The sequence below is a fragment of the Paramormyrops kingsleyae genome, chromosome 4 (genome assembly GCF_048594095.1).
Source record: "Paramormyrops kingsleyae isolate MSU_618 chromosome 4, PKINGS_0.4, whole genome shotgun sequence".
Lineage (NCBI taxonomy): Eukaryota > Metazoa > Chordata > Actinopteri > Osteoglossiformes > Mormyridae > Paramormyrops > Paramormyrops kingsleyae.
Window position 1 is genome coordinate 5430703 of NC_132800.1, and position 17130 is coordinate 5447832.

Genomic DNA, 17130 nt, shown 5'->3' on the forward strand with positions numbered 1-17130 from the left:
TCCTTATAACATGACGACAGCTGGCCCCGCAATGATCTATTATTACTGTCTGACCCGACGCGCGCTTTTCTTCGATCGATTGAGCGTCTCTGCTCCCCTTCTAACATGGCGGCGACTCAAGCGACGAATCCTTCGCAGCTGCTCCCTCTTGGTATGCTTGTCTTCTGCGTTTCAAGATAATTGTGGCGGTGTTTCAAAACGGGTTTACGGGTACATTAAGTCACCTGTCTAAAGATACTCAATCAGTAGCTATCCTCTATTAAGAATTGTTTCTGAGAGAAAAAGGTACATCGGCTAAGCACTGTAGCCCTTTGCTAAAAGAGGGTCCGTACATCTCAGGTACCATCCAGGCCATTTATTTCAGATATTATGTCGTGGAAACCCATAAACTTCATTCCACGGTAATTAAATCTGTGGGCGTTCGCTGTTCACTTGGTTTGCCAATGTGCTATACATTCATTTGTATTTCCATCTAATTGTATACCTATGTTTTGTAAGTCAATTAATTTGAGGGGTCGTATTTCAATCAGTTATTTGGAAGGATGCTCTCCACCTTTGATTTTAAAAAATCTGCATACCGAACTCATCGATCAGGTCACTCCCATGTCTTCTGCTGAATGCTGTGCGCTGTTTACTATCGCTATTCATCTAATAATGATTGCCCCACAGAGCTGGTGGATAAGTGCATCGGCTCCCGCATCCACATCGTCATGAAGAACGACAAGGAGATTGTCGGCACATTGCTGGGCTTCGACGACTTTGTCAGTATCCTTTGAAGAATTTAAGTTTCTGAGTCATCTTTATTTTTTAATTTTGAAAGTTTGGTATTAGTTTCAAATGACTACTATTTGTTACTGACTAGACTCTTAAATTGGCAGTTGTGATCCATTAAGAAACTTCCTTCACCTCAGATTTAAGACATGGTGCTTGAAGATGTGACAGAATTGTGAGTAGTACTTTTTTTAATGCTGAAAACAGTTTGAGTATAATACAAGGTAGAAGGCAACTTGCCAGTTCAAGATTATTTGAACTCCAGTCAAAAGTATACTTAATTAGCGGTTTTAGTCCATTAAGAAACTCATCAGTAAGTAATTGTTTCCCCAGTACATGGTTTTATTTTAAACCTATGGTGATGTTTTTCTATAAATGTTATTAATCTGATTGACACTGCTTATCAGTGGAATGTGTGTGTTGCTGTCAGGTTCAGGAGTGGTTTTCTCAATGTTTTGTGGGTCTCTGTGCTGTGGTGCCGTGTAAAAGGTCTGTTTTTGGTGGATCATGAGACTGGTTTTCGTAAGAGACAACTGACGGCTCTTTCTTATCCAGTGAGATTACACCAGAAGGAAGGCGGATTACCAAACTCGACCAGATCTTGCTCAATGGAAATAACATCACCATGGTAGGTAGAAGTGGATTCTCCTCCTAATGTTTTAATCTCACATCTGCAGTGTAACCTTTGACTCTTCAGTCTTGAAGAACGACATATTGATGCATACCACTGTTTGGTAGTAACACAAGATTAGTAGTTTTTGCTACTTTTTGATGAAACAAGTTTCCCACTTGGATGTTTTGGTTATTCTGGCTTTTAATGTCTTTAATATATTGTACAATTTAATAATGGTGCATAACATTTTTCCATTGTTTTCCTTCAGTTGATTCCTGGAGGTGAAGGACCTGAAGTTTGACAAGATGTTCTGTTGGCCCTTTTTGCTGTGTTTGAGGACTTTTCGGTCCCTGTTCCCCTGATTCATTTTGGTTTTTAGTTTTCTTTGGATTGACAAGGAATTATTTTGTAATGAGTGAGCTGTTGATTTGTGTTGTATAGAATGAGATGAAGACAAATGTGCAGTGTAAATGTACAACATTTAACTGCCTTTTCTTTGTTACAAATAAAATGCATTAAGAAATGCACCCTTTGGTATGTTTGTGTTTTACATCTATCCTCTCAACTCTGTCAATGCATCAGTTTTAGAAAAGCAAGTTGGTACAAGTTATGATAAAAATCAGGGGTGAGTTTCCCAAAGCCGCCTTAACGCTACGTCGTTTGTTAGTTCTATCTTTTAATACAGAACTTAAGAACGACGTAGCGTTAAGAACGCTTCGGGAAACTCACCACAGGTCAATATTCTAGCCCCTTTCACTCAGGCTGTTTTAGGTTTGCTTTGTTTTTTCAGTTTTAAACTCTGTTAGTGCATCCTCTTGTTTTCAGCCCTCTGAAGGCGCATCACAGCTTTAATTGCCATAATTTCTGAATAATTATAATGTAATTGATAGTTTGTCAGGGAAGGGACTTCATGACACGGCTTTGTGTATAAAATACACAGACGAAATGAGGAAAACATTGCCTGGGTAGCAAATGATAGTCCAGATAAAGTGGCTAGTCGATTAAACACTTTAAAGTTTAGGTGGTTGGTGGGGATTTTAGCGTGGAGAGGAGCCTGACAGTCTGGATGAAGAAGCTGATACTCTATCAGAAGAGGTCTGGATGCTGTGATACTTTTTACAGGGGATAGAGTCCATTGGAGGGGTTATCCGCTGTACTCGAGGCTTTGTGAATGCAGGGTGTGCTGTAATTATCCTGCGTGGAAGAGAGACAAACCACAATATGTTTTCAGCTATTGTCAATAGATCCTGCAGTCTTGTGATCTGAATCTCTATTATTCCCTTATCAGACAGTAACACTATAAGTTGTCGAGAATCCGGGTTTTCTATCGTAACATTAAAGAATACGCAATTACAGGAACTGATGCAGAACATTTGCCGACATAGTTGCAAAACAGGTGTTACGCCGAAAAAAGCATCCCTGCCGTAGAATGCATGCCTGTCTCCAGGGGCGCCGTAAGGGGGAGGAAAGCTAGGATGATTCCAAGGGCCCCTGAGTGACAGGGGCCCTAAAAAATTAGGAAAATAACTGGATTGGTTTGGACTGGGGGGCCTAATATGATATGCTTTCATGGGGCCCAAAATCTCTAGCAACGCCCCTGCCTGTCTCTAAATGACCGATTGGTCGCTGATCTGAAACGAGTTGAGCTACTTTATCGAGTAAGGCTACCGTAGTGCTAATCAATAGCCCCAAAAAAACCCGTAAAACTCTAACCCTAACCCCCAAAAAACCTGTAAATCCCTAACCCCCAAAACCCCCCTAAAACCCTAACCCCCAAAACACCCCTAAAACCCTAAGCCTAACCCCTAAAAAACCCCTGACCCCCAAAAACCCTTAAAAGCTCAACTCGTCGGAACACCGGCATGCATTCTAAGGCAAGGATGCCTTTTTCGGCATAACACCGGCAAATCTACACTAGCCCTTTAAGAGCCGTCATTTCGGCTCTAAACGACTGCGCCTCGCTCCTGAAAGGCGATGCCACTTTGACACAAAATGGCTCCACACAGGACACAGTTTCCAGCCTGAAACGAAAGTACATTCTGAGCTATCGAAACAAAAACAATATCCTTACCTGTTCCTCCTTTACGAAGGCGCTGGTGGTAGAACTCTGGCGGTTTTTATTTTTGGACTTTTTAAAGTATGTAATACGTTTTCTGCTATCCCAAGCAGATACCGGAATTTAAGGCAGTCACATATGTAAGCAGCTATAAGCCAAAATAAGGTAAACTCTACTAGGCAATTATTGATAAACTTGCTTTCATATTCCTGGTTTAATATCTGCTGTATATTAAGAAAGTATATCGCATATGTATTTAACAACTTACTTTTTTTGTAAGGGTGTTTCAACTCCTTGGTTCAACAACCAAAGTTTGGTGTGTTTACTTTTATTTTACATTACTTTTTTACTGACTTTAGTTTGCCGTTGTACTTGCCGTTTGCCATATTTATATAAATATGCATGTATGAATGTTTTTAGTTCATATGTAATAATAAATTCAACATAAGATAAAGAATCGCTTTCAGCAGGCGGGGTACGGTTGTTACATGTATTCCAGGAAATACTTGCTGATTACAAACGTCCATAGCTGTGCACTTCTCAGTTGCGCTGCGCATAATCTGTCATTCATCTGTAGGTCGTATTCATATGTTGCCAGTTTATTGGGATCAGCTCCTCGTTAGTGCAAACACCCTGATCCTCCAAACAGCAGTCATGTAGCCGCAGCGTAATACATGCAGCTCCCAAGCAGGCAGGATATGTTCACTGACTGCTCAGCGAAACATTAAAAGCTTGATCCGAACGTGGTGTGATTGCTGGTGCCAGATGCCGTCATTCCGGCATCTCAGGAAGTGCTAGCTTCCTGGGATTTTTACAGATTACAGTGTTTGGAGTTTATAGAGAATGGTGTGATGAAGAAAAGGAATTTATGTCAGCAAAAGCAAGTTATTAATGAGAGACTCCTTAAAGCTAACAGGAAGGCCATAACTGTTAAAATAATCAGCTTGGTATAACTTTTGTGTGGAGAATTACTTCTCTCAATACACATTTGCCCAAATTTCTCTGGAGTCAGTGTGGGTCCTATACTATCTAGGTGTATGGCCATTGGATATAGTTTTTAGGTACTGCTCCTGATACTGGCTAGTTAGTGTTTATGTGACAGCGACACTTCCACTGCTCTGTATCCCCAGCGATGACAGACGTCTCCAAGCGGCTGGAGGAAATCCGGAGCAGGGCGGAGACTTCCCTCTCGTCCAACGGGTCTGCTCAGGAGGTGAAGGATGACGTTCAGGCCATGGCCAACATGCCCATCCCGCTGTCTGCCAAATACTGCCATATTCCTGCAGAGATCATGGTGAGGGAGAACAGCGCTGGGGACTCCTGGCAGGAGGTAAGTTGTCTGTGAAAAACCTGTGGAGCTTGATCTTAAAAGGCGCCTGTTCTTCAGTGATGCAGAGGATGAATAGGGATAACTTAGGCATGATGTCACTCTGACCTGCTCACTCTTCTTCCTCTTGCTTAGCATCCACTCTTCTCATTCTGTCTTTTTTCCCCTTCTTTTGGTGTTTCTCCTATCAGAGTGTCACCTCCTTGGGGAAGCTCTACACGGCCCTGAGCATCCTGGAGAAGTACGGCCTCAACCTGACCAGCCCGACCAGGCCCAAGTACTGGCGTAGCGTCAAGTTCAACAACCCCGTCTTCAGGGCCACCGTGGGCTCTATCAAGGTAAGGCGCCTTATGATGGCCCCTTGCAGTGATGGCCCAATTGACTTCTTGTCTTTTGTCATCCATCTAATAAACATTAATGGTAGAAGTTGGCGGAGGCAGGGTCCATAGGAACCAGGGGTGATGGGGGTCATGTGTACCCCCTAGTATTTAATTTGACTTCATTTGACCCCACCCCCAAAAAAAACCCTTTATATTTACATGCTTTATCAGGGTGGAAAAGAGGTGCTCCATCTCTACGGATACTGCAGCGAGCAGCCGGATGGGCTGTCCTTCCCTGAAGACATCACAGATCCAAATGTGAAGGAGGTCGCTGCCTTGACTCTGGAAGTGATGACCCTGCGACTGGAACTGGACATGCTGATAAAGGTCGAGGCTGCTCTGCTGTCATGTGACCTTCCAGCAGATATGCTCTGATTTGGTCATGGGTCACAGAATAATTAATAGATGTATGAACGGAGAGTTTTCAGCAGTCACTCATGTTACAGCTGTGTGCCCATTACTGTAGGACAGGGCTATTCAAATCACGGTCCTCAAGGGCCGAGCACTGCTGGTTTTCCAGCTTTCCTTTACCTGACAGCCAGTTGTGAAGCCTCTGGCCAATTAGAGCCAGAAATTATTAAGCTAACTGCCTGGGAGACTTGAAAACAAGGCCTGGATTTGGAATCGAGGGCCAGATTTGAATAGGGGGGGCTGTAGGATTTCCACAGCATCGCAAGAGCAAGCACATCCACTTTGCATCTTATTCCATTAAGTGTCTCATTAACTCTATTAAACTTTTCATTTCAGAATACTCACTGCAGTCCAGAGATCTTTAAGGCTATAATTCCTTACAAGGGAGCAGAGGATGTGCAGGAACAGGTAAATGACTGTTTTTGGCTCTGTGCTGCTTAAAAGACATTTTGTCTTCGTGTGTAGTTTTCATAGGTAATATAGTGGCACATTTGTGCAGATAATCAAGTGAAATGTCCTGCACACTTCATTCATGCCCAGTTCAAATTATGCTTAAATTTGCGGTTATTTGTTTGAAGGTAAAACTTGAACCCAGAGCTACAGCCCTCGGGGGAGGCTGACCATGCACTCGTCATAAGGGGCACCAGTTTAATGGGAATCTTGCTGATTTTACAGAAGTGGCCCCCTTCAGACGCTACGTCCCTTCCCGGCATCGGGGACACGCCTGATGGGATGCCACAGCCGCAGTCCCCAACTCCCCCGGCCAAGCAAACCCCGAGTCCTGGAAGCACACCCAGTCCTGGGGCACCCAGTACAGCAGACACAGGTACGATCCTCTACTCTCAGGCTTCACAGCGTACTCCACTCGCTTCACAGGACCGCGCACGTAGGTGTGATTACTGCGCTGTTTGCATAAGGTCTGATAACATAGAATTAAAGATTTTTTTTTCATGTTTTGTTTGTGATAGGTGACGAGTTTATCGTTATCCTACAATTCTCAGTCTCTCTCTCTCTCTCTCTCTCTCTCTCTCTCTCTCTGTAAGTAGGGGGATGTAACATGTGTGGTAACACTCCCACAGTCATGTGTGGGGCCTGTTCCTCCATTAAATTCTGCAACAACTGCGACCTGGTCTACCACCGCCACCCTGACAGAGCCAGTCACGTACGGGAGGCCCTGCAGGCTCCTGTCCTCGGTGAGCTAAAGGCGGGGGGAGGGACGTGCGATTGTCCTGGGAGGAAAAGGCTTTCTATGTGACTAATCAGGTTTCTCGTTCTGTGCCGTGCTCGGAATTCCTGTCGCCTGCCTTCCCCGCAGATAACTGCACCATCTGCGGCAGCTTCCCCGTCTGGGCCTACTGTCCCACTTGCAGGCAGAGGCAGTGTGAGACCTGCGACAAGCTGTATCATTCTCACCCGGAGCGCCGGGGCCACAACAGAATTCCAGTGATGGCTCCGCCGAAAAGCATGAGGTAGGAAAGGGGATGAAGGTCCAGCTGGAAGTGCACTGAGACGAAGAGCACTGCTGCCTAGAGGGCATGCGCATTTTATATTGTCTATTCATTATCTAAATCTCAGTCACAGTCGATCAATTTCTCAGTCAATCTCAATCAATTCCTCTCCCCGCAGATCCTCGCTATCTTCATGGGAGTGCACTTATTGCACAACAGTGAATGAGGTTCAGGCGGTGCTGTGTGGGACCTGTGACCGACCCAGGCTAGCCTCTGCTGCCTCCACTGTCCTGGAGGACTCACTACAGGCTTCCATCGTCTCAGGTCAGCAGCTTTGGTCTGACTCAAAGGCCAACTGAATCAATTCAGTTCAGCTCAGGTATCATCCAGGCTGAAAGTGCAGGAATGACAGAGACTGTCGTATGCAAAGTCTCCCATCTGCCTTCCCTCCCCCCAGAGTGGCAGTGTAAAAGCTGCACAGTGATGAACTCCAGCAGCAGTGTGCTTTGTACGGTGTGTGAGCGCCCCCGCTTGGCCACGCGTCCACCTGTGACGTCCGCACACCCGGCGACAGCAACCCCAAAAAGTCTGGGAACCGCAGACACACAAGTAATTATCGGCCACATTGAATTGATCTGCCCGTGTTGTCTTTTGATCGCAGCCTGTAGATCAGTCTTCCTCAAGGCAGTCCTCGGAGAGCCTCAGACATTTTTGCTTCCTCTCAGCTCCCAGCACAGCTGAATATAACAATCAAGAACAAATCAAAAAGTCAAGAATAGTGAATACCTGGTGCAAGTGTGCTGGCAGCGGGAGAAGGGGCAAAGATGTGGACTGTCTGGGCGTCGCTAAGGACTGGGTCGAGAAACACTGATGTGGAACATAAGTTCATGTCTTCTCAGTTCAGTGCTGGTTCATGGTCAGCCTAGCTTAGCTCTGACTGGTTCAGAGCAGATTCATGAGCGAGTGGCACGGTGATCGAATTCTCGTCTCCACCCTCTCTTTAGTGGATGTGCCAGTTCTGCACCTATGCTAACTCCAAGCCCGCTGACACATGCGAGATGTGCAGCCTGCCCCGCACGGGCCAGGCGCCCAAGACCCCCACAGCCCCCATGCTTGGCACGCGACTGAATGCGCTCTCCCTGAAGACTCCGGCCCCGGCCATAGAAAACTCCGACTTGAAGAGGCAGAAGCAGATGAGGGACGAGGGCCTGAAGCTGATCCAGGAGATTCGAGTGGGTGGAGCTTATGAAATCTCACTGAACTTCCGTCTCACAGGTTATCAGTGGTCCACCCGTGCAATCCCTGGGTACATTAATGGGTAGTGGACAGACATTAGCACAGCAACCCTGGAAGTAGTGGGTGCTGAGGGTGCTTCAGCACCTCCTCTGGTTGTTGGTGGTAATGCAGTGTCAGAATACAGTTTTTGTCTACAAAAAACAGCGTTACGTTAATTATCTGCAGTGAGAATGGTTGCAGCCAGCCTGCGTTTTCATGCTTGTCATTTTATTGTAAGTTGTTGACAGCTACCGATAATGCAAACAAATTTCAGTGAAGGCTATCGGTCATTCCGATTTCAGCATAAATTAAGCTCATGCTCTGTTTACATTGGATGCTCATAGCTTTGACTGTAGAACCCGTTAATGAAAATGGATGGATGGAAATACTAACAGCTTGCCTGCCTTCCTGTTTCCGGCTCCTTCTTGCAGGAGGGGGAGAAGAGAGGGGTGACCCCCGAGGAGGTGTACGCCGCTGTGTGCGTCTCCGGGGGCAGCAGCGTGAACCCCTGCGACTGGCTGCACTCGGAGCTGCCCCACCTGCTCGACGAGATCTGTGCCATGGCCGCCTCTGTCCAGCGGGACCCGGGCGACCCCAGCGTGCGGCTGTCCAGGGCCGAAGCGAAGCGCGCGTGGTTGGCGGCGGGCGGCGACGCCGAGAAGGCCGTCACCCAGGTGCTGAGGAACAGGTGGGCCAAGGTGAGAGGGAGAGGAGGAAAGCGAGAGATGCCGGTGCTCCCATTTCTGCGCGTTTAAAGGGACTTTCCGCCAGGTTCAGCCACTCACTCACCCCTTCTCCAGATGGAGGAGCTCTCCTCTCTAGGGTTCCGGGAGGCAGACAAGTGTGAGGAGGCGCTGAGGATGAGCGGAGGGGAGGTGCGTGGGGCCCTGTCCTTCCTGCAGCGTCCCCTACTGGAGGAATTCCACAAGCGCGTGTGGAGCGACCTGCCTGAACCCACGATCGACATCAAAGACCCAGACAGACAGGTGCCGGACTGCAGGGGAGGGCCTGATCCCCGTCAGTGCGTCAGTCTAGCAGCCAGTCTGATCGTTTTTCCCTCTCTCAATCCCGCCCCCTGGCCCTCAGCGGATGTGCCGGCGGCTCCTGGCTCTGTACAGCCTGCCGAGCTGGGGGCGCTGTGAGCTGGCACTGTCCCTACTGCAGGAGCCCGACATCCAGTACTCCCTGGAGGACGTACTGCAGGCTGTCCGTGAGTCACATGACCGTGACTTCATCCGCCGGGTCCTCGCCAAGGAGTGCCCATGCTGCCTGTCTGTATTCCCCCACAACAAGGTACCACCACCTGTCCATGTGTCTGAAGGGGGCCACGGGGTGTATTACTAAACTGATCATCACCTATAAGTAAAATTTAAAGCTACTAACGTTACCCAACATGAATCTCTACCTATGGCTGTTAATCATAGAGCTCAACCAAATAGAATCAATAAAAGTGCACTGATATAGTTGCATACATCATAATTTAATTTGCGATCAATTATAATTCAGTACATTTGTAGTGAATCTCTCAGCTGAGAAGTGTCAGTTCTGAACAAGCCTCACCTCCTAATCTGTCTGTGTGTCTCAGATGCGGTCACTGACCTCCTGTGAGTGCTCCGTGTGCTGTGAATGCTTCAAGCAGCACTTCACCATCACAGTGCGAGACAAACACATCAGAGAGATGGTTTGTCCCGTGTGTGGAGGTCCGGATATCAATGACCCCGAGCATCTCAACACCTACTTCTCCACTCTGGATATCCAGGTACATGGACAGGGTGTGTAGTTACACCCGGACAGGTACATCTTGATGACTATGCGGCAATAAATGCACTAACTGACCTGCATCTTGCTTTCCCCAACGCATGTTTTCCTACGCGCTTAGCTGCGCGATTGTCTGGAGCCCGAGGTATACGAGCTCTTCCACAAGAAACTGATGGAGCACTCCCTCATCCAGGACCCCAAATTCCTGTGGTGCAGCCATGTGAGTGGAGCTTAGCACCGACACTCGCCACTTAGCACCGACACCCGCCACTTAGCACCGACACACCCGCCACTTAATACCGCCACCCACCACTTAGCACCGACACACCCGTCACTTGGCACCGACACACCCGCCACTTAGCACCGACGCACCCGCCACTTAGCACCGACGCACCCGCCACTTAGCACCGACGCACCCGCCACTTAGCACCGACGCACCCGCCACTTAACACCGACACACCCGTCACTTGGCACCGACACACCCGCCACTTAACACCGCCACCCACCACTTAGCACCGACACACCCGCCACTTAGCACCGACACCCGTCACTTGGCACCGACACACCCGCCACTTAGCACCGACACACCCGCCACTTAGCACCGACGCACCCGCCACTTAGCACCGACGCACCCGCCACTTAGCACCGACACACCCGCCACTTAGCACCAACACACCCGCCACTTAGCACCGACACACCCGCCACTTAGCACCGACGCACCCGCCACTTAGCACCGACGCACCCGCCACTTAACACCGACACACCCGTCACTTAGCACCGACACCCGTCACTTGGCACCGACACACCCGCCACTTAGCACCGACACACCCGCCACTTAGCACCGACACCCGCCACTTAGCACCTACACACCCGCCACTTAGCACCAACACACCCGCCACTTAGCACCGACGCACCCGCCACTTAGCACCGACACACCCGCCACTTAGCACCGACACACCCGCCACTTAGCACCGACACCCGCCACTTAGCACCGACACACCCGCCACTTAGCACCGACACCCGCCACTTAGCACTTAGCCACTTACATTAAACGAACAAATGGAATGGCTAGGGTGCCTGTGAGGAGAGGTTTGGGAACCACAGTGGGGTTCATCTAGCCATCCAACAAGGTATCAGTAAGTTTTTGGAGAACAGAAGAAATTCTTACTCATTTTTGTTATGTTACTTATAGTTTGCACAAGTTCAAATGCTAAATTGTGTTTTTGTTCTGGGCACATATACACTTACTACCCAGATAACGACCTTCAAACATTTCCTTTGGCTGCCTAAGACACAGTAACTGTATATCTCAGGCTGGCTGGACAGATGACAGGCAGATACATCAGTGAGACCCCAATAAAAATGTGCAACACTCAACACTCGTGTTTCTCTGGCTCCTATGGTTGCTAAGCACTGTCTGTCTCCTTGCTAGTGCTCCTACGGATTCATCTATGATGGAGAGCAAGCCAAAGTCACCTGCCCTCAGTGCAAGAATAGCTTCTGCGCACAGTGCAAGAAAGCTGTGAGCATGTCGCCGGAATCACAGCCACTCTCACTGTGCTCTGAGACAAGCGATAAAGTCAATATCACCGACTGGGCCAATGTAGAGCTCCTGTAGCTCAACAAGTAGGGCGGTGTGCTACATCACAAGGGTTGTGGGTTCGAATCTCAGGGTGCATACATGATTTGTAATAAACTGTAAGCCGTCCCTCTGCTGTAAGTAGCAATAACATCAGTTCAATTTCAGTTTGCAGCTTATCGGTCTGAATATTTGACTGGTAAAGCGTACTAGTTTTCATACTAGTTTCCTTACCCAACATGCTCTCTGCCACCTGTCTCTCTGTGCCCCTCAACCCCCCACAGTGGGAGGCCCAACACGCCGGCCTCTCTTGCGAGCAGTTCCAGGCCTGGAAGCGAGAGAACGACCCTGAATACCAGAAGCAGGGTCTGGCCGGTTATCTCCGTGACAACGGCATCAGTGAGTCCCTGGCACACGTACACACACATGCATACAGTGTGTGCCGATCACGGTTTCAGTTTCTAATGCCTCGCAGCATCATTGAAAATGCAGACTGCTTTACCCATGGTGCATCACTTCCTCTTAATGACCATAATAATTATAACCATTTTATTAAGCACGGTGTCTCTTTAACAACACAAATTAACTGTAAAAGCTCACTCCGTCTTTGCTTGGGTGGAATTACAGAACAGTGTTAGTCAACCCGGGGACCACCTGACAGTCTACATTTTTGGTGCTTCCCAACTCCCAGCATACCTGAACCAAGCAATCAAAAATGAACCAAACGATCAAGGATGAACCAAAACCTCAAGAGCGCTGCAAACTTGGTACAGGTGTGCTGGGAGCTGTGGAGGGAGCAAAGATGCAGACTGTCCGGGGCTTCCCTGGGACTGGGAAGTGGCTGGGAAACACTGTTTCAGAAATAGAGTGGAAAGCATCATTAAGCAGAACGAGCTCGAGGTTCATTCTCTCTCTGTCTCAGCTTGCCCCCACTGCCGGTTCCAGTACGCCCTGACCAAGGGAGGCTGCATGCACTTCACCTGCTCCCAGTGCCGCTACCAGTTCTGCAGTGGCTGCAACAACCCCTTCCACACCGTAAGTGGCTGGGGAAGCCATGGCAGAATCACTGCGTGTCAGGAAAATGTCTGCAGGTGCTGGTGGTATTTGTTACAATAGATGGGCACTTGTAGCAGTTTGCGAGTGACAGTACAGTTTACAAACTGGACAGTGAGCCACATTTAACTGTTTATTGACGTCGGATCATGTGACTTTATACTTTGACCCCCCCCCCCCCCCCCCCAGACTTGCTCTGTGGCCCAGTGCAGCGTGTCGGGGCTCCATGCACATCATCCCCGGGACTGTCTCTTCTACTTGAGGGACTGGGACCCGGTCCAGCTGCAGGCTCTGCTTCAGGTACAGTGCAGTGCGTCTCACTGTGCAGTGACCAGCATGCACAGTGTAATCATCCACCGACCTGATCCTGTCCAGGAACATCTGATCGCACTTATGACCCACCAGGGCTGAAAGTTGATGTGGTGGGTGTTAGAGGATGTATTTTACCACGTTATATAGCCCCCCCATTATATAAATATTTGCTGCTTGGCAGAATCTCCCAGGCTGTTCTTTGTGGCCGGTCCATCCCTGGAGCCGCCACTGCAGAGAAATAGTTAAATGTGTGTAATATTATGTTACACAGTATATTTAACCGCTCCTATATTGAGCAAGATACGCCATGATTGACTCACGTCCTCACTTCGGGGATGAAACCCAGACATAAGCTGAGGTATATCTGTACTGTGTAAATGTCTTAAAGCATTAAAGGAGATGTTTAAGCTAATTATCTGGGTAGTAAGCATATATGTGCTCCATGTATCCCTTGCAGCTCACTAAATTAATGAATGAAATTACTTTAAAAAGTCAGTGAGGTATCGATTCACCAAACACAGGTGGGGTAGTGCAAAATACATGTGTGTATTGGACATTCGCTGCAAATACTGGGGTGACTTTAGGAGCGGTTTTGCAGTGGCTAAGCTGACAAACTTTGACAGACATAATGAAATAGTTTCCATTAGTTTTCATCAGCCGCTCATTTACGCCTGTCCTCCCGTATGGCTTTGCAGAAAAATGGCGTGGAGTTCAACACGGACCCCCCCCAGGGAGCACAGCCAGGTAATATTAGCCGCCTGCACAGCGTATAATGCTAGAACAAAAACACACACACACGCACACTTATACACACACACACGCACACTTATACACACACACACGCACACTTATACACACACACACACACACACACACACACGCGCACGCACACACACAGTTTCCCACCATCAGTGTTCAGAGTGGATTGTACTAAATAGCGTAGAGTAGTACTTCATAATCTAAACACTGTATTACGCAAATAATCAGAAGTGATATTTTTATTTATTTGGAAGATGCCTGTATGCACAGTGATGTACATTTTTGAGAAAGCAGGGTCAGACAGTCCCTGGGGCACTTGGGGCTTAAGGGGTTAAGGGCCTTACTCAGGGGCCCGGCAGCGACATCACTCAGGGCCCCGGCAGCGACATCACTCAGGGGCCCGGCAGCGACATCACTCAGGGGCCCGGCAGCGACATCACTCAGGGCCCCGGCAGCGACATCACTCAGGGGTCGGCAGCGACATCACTCAGGGGCCCGGCAGCGACATCACTCAGGGGTCGGCAGCGACATCACTCAGGGGCCCGGCAGCGACATCACTCAGGGGTCGGCAGCGACATCACTCAGGGGCCCGGCAGCGACATCACTCAGGGGCCCGGCAGCGACATCACTCAGGGCCCCGGCAGCGACATCACTCAGGGCCCAGCAGCGACATCATTCAGGGTCCTGGGAGTGACATCATTCAGGGGCCCGGCAGTGACATCACTCAGGGGCCCGGCAGTGACATCACTCTGCCGGCTCTGGGCTTTGAACTGGTGACCACACAGTATTGTGCTACACAAATGGCATATAATGCGACACAAATAGTATAGACCAGTGTTTCTCAACCCAGTCCCTGAGACCCCCCTCCCCCCAATACAATCCACATTTTTGCTCCCTCCAAGCTCCTAGCCAGTCAAGAGCTCTGAATTCCTGGTGCAGGTGTGATGGGAGCTGCCTGGGGCTCCCTGACGACTGGGTTGAGGAACACCAGCATAGTGTGTACTACAGAGCCTGTAGTACTGAAGGGGGCTCCGCCTTTGCCCTTTGCACCGCCCACCTCTCATCCACCTGATGTTTGCTCTCCCTCCTTAGGGCAGTGTGGCGTTATGGAGCAGAAGGATGAGGGGGGGCAGCAGCTCGACCTGCCCTGTGGGGCCCAGTGTCAGGCGGGACATGCGGGGCTCTGCGAGTGAGTGATGTCACCATGACTCTTTCTGTCAGGCCACTCAGCCTTCTCAGACTATTAAGCACAAATGTTTTGGTGTCTACGCTCCAGGAAGCACTACAAAGAATACCTGGTCAGTCTCATCAATGGCCACTCCCTTGACCCCGCCCCCCTGTTCGAAAAGAATGACATCGTGGTGGCTTGTCGGAGATACCAAGTTGATGAACGACGGGGGGAGGTGGAAGACGACAATACGTATTGTGCCCGACTGCTGAAGGTATAACATTACTGTTTGATTGATGGACTTATCATATGTGTATGTGAATCTGTGTGTGTGTCAGTGTGGAGTATGTTTATATTACATAGTGGGGACCAAATGTTCCCCACAATGTAATAAAAACCTGTTGTTTTATAGTTGTGGGGACCATTTTTCAGGTCCCCACAGAAATCTGTGAATGCAACAAAACACTAAAAATGACAAAAGTCTTGTATTTACTTTGGTTACTTATGGTTAAGGTTAGAGCTGGGTAGGGGTTAAGGTCATCATGCTGGGATTACAGTTTTCCCCATAGAAATGAATGGAGAGTCCCCACAAAGATATAATCACAAACCTGTGTGTGTATATATATATATATATGAAGATGTGCATGTGGGGTGCAGGGATAAGCCAGACTTGTGTTGCAGTACTTGCTCTAATGTAGGGGTTCCCATCCTTTTGATGCCCACAACAGAGGAGAGTTACTAAATTTCAGTTTTTTTAGATGCGATCAGAATGCACAAATGTCAGGGATTGTTAAAAAAAAAAAAAAGGCATAGTTTGAAAATGTATAATACATCCTCTCCTCGTTTAGCGACCGAGTTTCGGTACAGCGACCAGCAAATGGTAGCTAAGTGAAAATCCCGGTAGCCAAAGCGTCACCACGACTGCTTACGGCTCTGCTTCAGACTTCCGTGCTCATTTTCTTTGATCCTTTATGAAGTGAATACTACTAACAATATTTTGTGCATTCTGTTACCGAGATCTCTCTCACCCCAGTGTACGTTATCAGGGGTACAAAATTTGGTCGTGAATGCGCGCATTGGTCGGAAAATGAATTTTCTTATTACGATCGTATTTGTGCGAGGTCGCTAACCAAGGTGGTCGCTAAACGACAAGTGGTTGTACTTAGCTTCTGGAACCTGACCACCCCCTCCTCAAAGCCCCCAGTATTCCCCAGTCCCGTGGAACGAAGCAGGTTGGGAACCCATACGGTACTTAGACTGGGCGCGCCGACCACATTCAGCTCAGGCGATTAGCACTCAGTGTGATGCAATCTTTGGCTCGGACCCCTGTGCCCCCGAGCGAGAATTTATGGTCGATTGTGAAATGCGTTAAGCCACTTCCTGGAGCATTTAAACAGGTATCTCACTTTTGGGAACAGGGAGTGACTTTAATCACATTTCTCCCATTTCCACAGAAACTGATGGACGAGGTGCCGATAGGGGACAAGGTCCCACGGATGAAATGAAGCATCATGTTGCTGTAACCTTAACTGTTCTAAGCCCAGCTAAAAGGTTTTCTTTCACATATTCTGTCGGGGCATCTTGTTTGCCTTCATGTAAACCTACAGGGTGATTGGATTACTGGAAATCTTATTTTTCTTATTCTTAACACCTCTGATCAAACTAGGAAATACATTTAATCGCATTTACAACACATGAATTGTTGCAGATTAGCAAAAATTTTAGAGATCATTTAATTAAACATACGTCGGCTAGAGATGATCTGCACTGCTGCTAATAGGGCCACCATTACAGCTGGAGCTCAGCTATAAACACACACAGCAGCATGTCACAACAACAGTCACCTGCCCCTGTCGGTGGGTTTCCTGAAGAGCTGCTTCTTGCACCATCTGCACATTAGAGGGCCCTGTCTCTGGGACAGTGAAGCCAGCACCCTGCCCTGCAACTTCGGATCTTCGCAAGCCGGAAATCCTCACAGGAGCCCGACACAGCATTTCAAAAGCAATCACACCCAACTAATCAAAAGCTCAGTTTTATGCCCTTTTCCACCATTTTGCTATTCTGCTAAATAAAGTTCTCAAATAAAACCAACAGCTGAAATGGCTCCTTTAATGGTCAGTGTACAGTGTGGCACACTGCGTTTTCACAGCTGTTCAGTGTGCTTTTTATTAATGTACCACTCTGAATCTCCACACCAAACCCAAGACACCGACAACCTCA

General features: G+C 48.3%; 2 protein-coding genes across 3 annotated transcripts; both read left to right on the forward strand.

The window, feature by feature from the left end:
- Position 1: 1 nt before the first annotated feature.
- lsm5 (LSM5 homolog, U6 small nuclear RNA and mRNA degradation associated) lies at positions 2–1911 on the forward strand. Its single transcript, XM_023825255.2, has 5 exons — positions 2–151; positions 670–765; positions 919–946; positions 1327–1399; positions 1653–1911. The coding sequence occupies exons 1-5, from the start codon at positions 106–108 to the stop codon at positions 1683–1685; spliced, it is 276 nt and encodes a 91-aa protein (XP_023681023.1). The 5' UTR covers positions 2–105; the 3' UTR covers positions 1686–1911.
- A 1553-nt stretch (positions 1912–3464) lies between these two features.
- LOC111850879 (E3 ubiquitin-protein ligase RNF31-like) lies at positions 3465–16997 on the forward strand. Of its 2 annotated transcripts, none has more exons than XM_023825231.2 (24): positions 3465–3605; positions 4571–4770; positions 4959–5105; positions 5319–5474; positions 5895–5966; positions 6234–6384; positions 6602–6751; positions 6874–7027; positions 7185–7330; positions 7464–7615; positions 8011–8238; positions 8713–8979; positions 9082–9267; positions 9368–9574; positions 9867–10040; positions 10161–10259; positions 11472–11561; positions 11903–12017; positions 12541–12653; positions 12861–12971; positions 13679–13727; positions 14835–14931; positions 15019–15184; positions 16365–16997. In XM_023825231.2, the coding sequence occupies exons 2-24, from the start codon at positions 4573–4575 to the stop codon at positions 16413–16415; spliced, it is 3279 nt and encodes a 1092-aa protein (XP_023680999.1). In that variant the 5' UTR covers positions 3465–3605; positions 4571–4572; the 3' UTR covers positions 16416–16997. The 2 variants fall into 2 exon arrangements, with proteins under 2 accessions (XP_023680999.1, XP_023681000.1); XM_023825232.2 differs by having other exon boundaries at positions 6605–6751.
- The last annotated feature ends 133 nt before the right edge of the window (positions 16998–17130 follow it).

What these genes read in the sequence shown, in the direction of transcription:
- lsm5 (XM_023825255.2), top strand. Translation starts at nt 106, where the DNA reads ATGGCGGCGACTCAAGCGACGAATCCTTCGCAGCTGCTCCCTCTTG. An exon ending in GGGCTTCGACGACTTTGTCA is followed by an intron (nt 766 to 918) that starts GTATCCTTTGAA and finishes CTCAGATTTAAG; the next exon opens with ACATGGTGCTTGAAGATGTG. An exon ending in CTTGAAGATGTGACAGAATT is followed by an intron (nt 947 to 1,326) that starts GTGAGTAGTACT and finishes TTTCTTATCCAG; the next exon opens with TGAGATTACACCAGAAGGAA.
- LOC111850879 (XM_023825231.2), top strand. Translation starts at nt 4,573, where the DNA reads ATGACAGACGTCTCCAAGCGGCTGGAGGAAATCCGGAGCAGGGCGGAG. An exon ending in AACTGGACATGCTGATAAAG is followed by an intron (nt 5,475 to 5,894) that starts GTCGAGGCTGCT and finishes TTTTCATTTCAG; the next exon opens with AATACTCACTGCAGTCCAGA. An exon ending in GCTCCGCCGAAAAGCATGAG is followed by an intron (nt 7,028 to 7,184) that starts GTAGGAAAGGGG and finishes CTCTCCCCGCAG; the next exon opens with ATCCTCGCTATCTTCATGGG.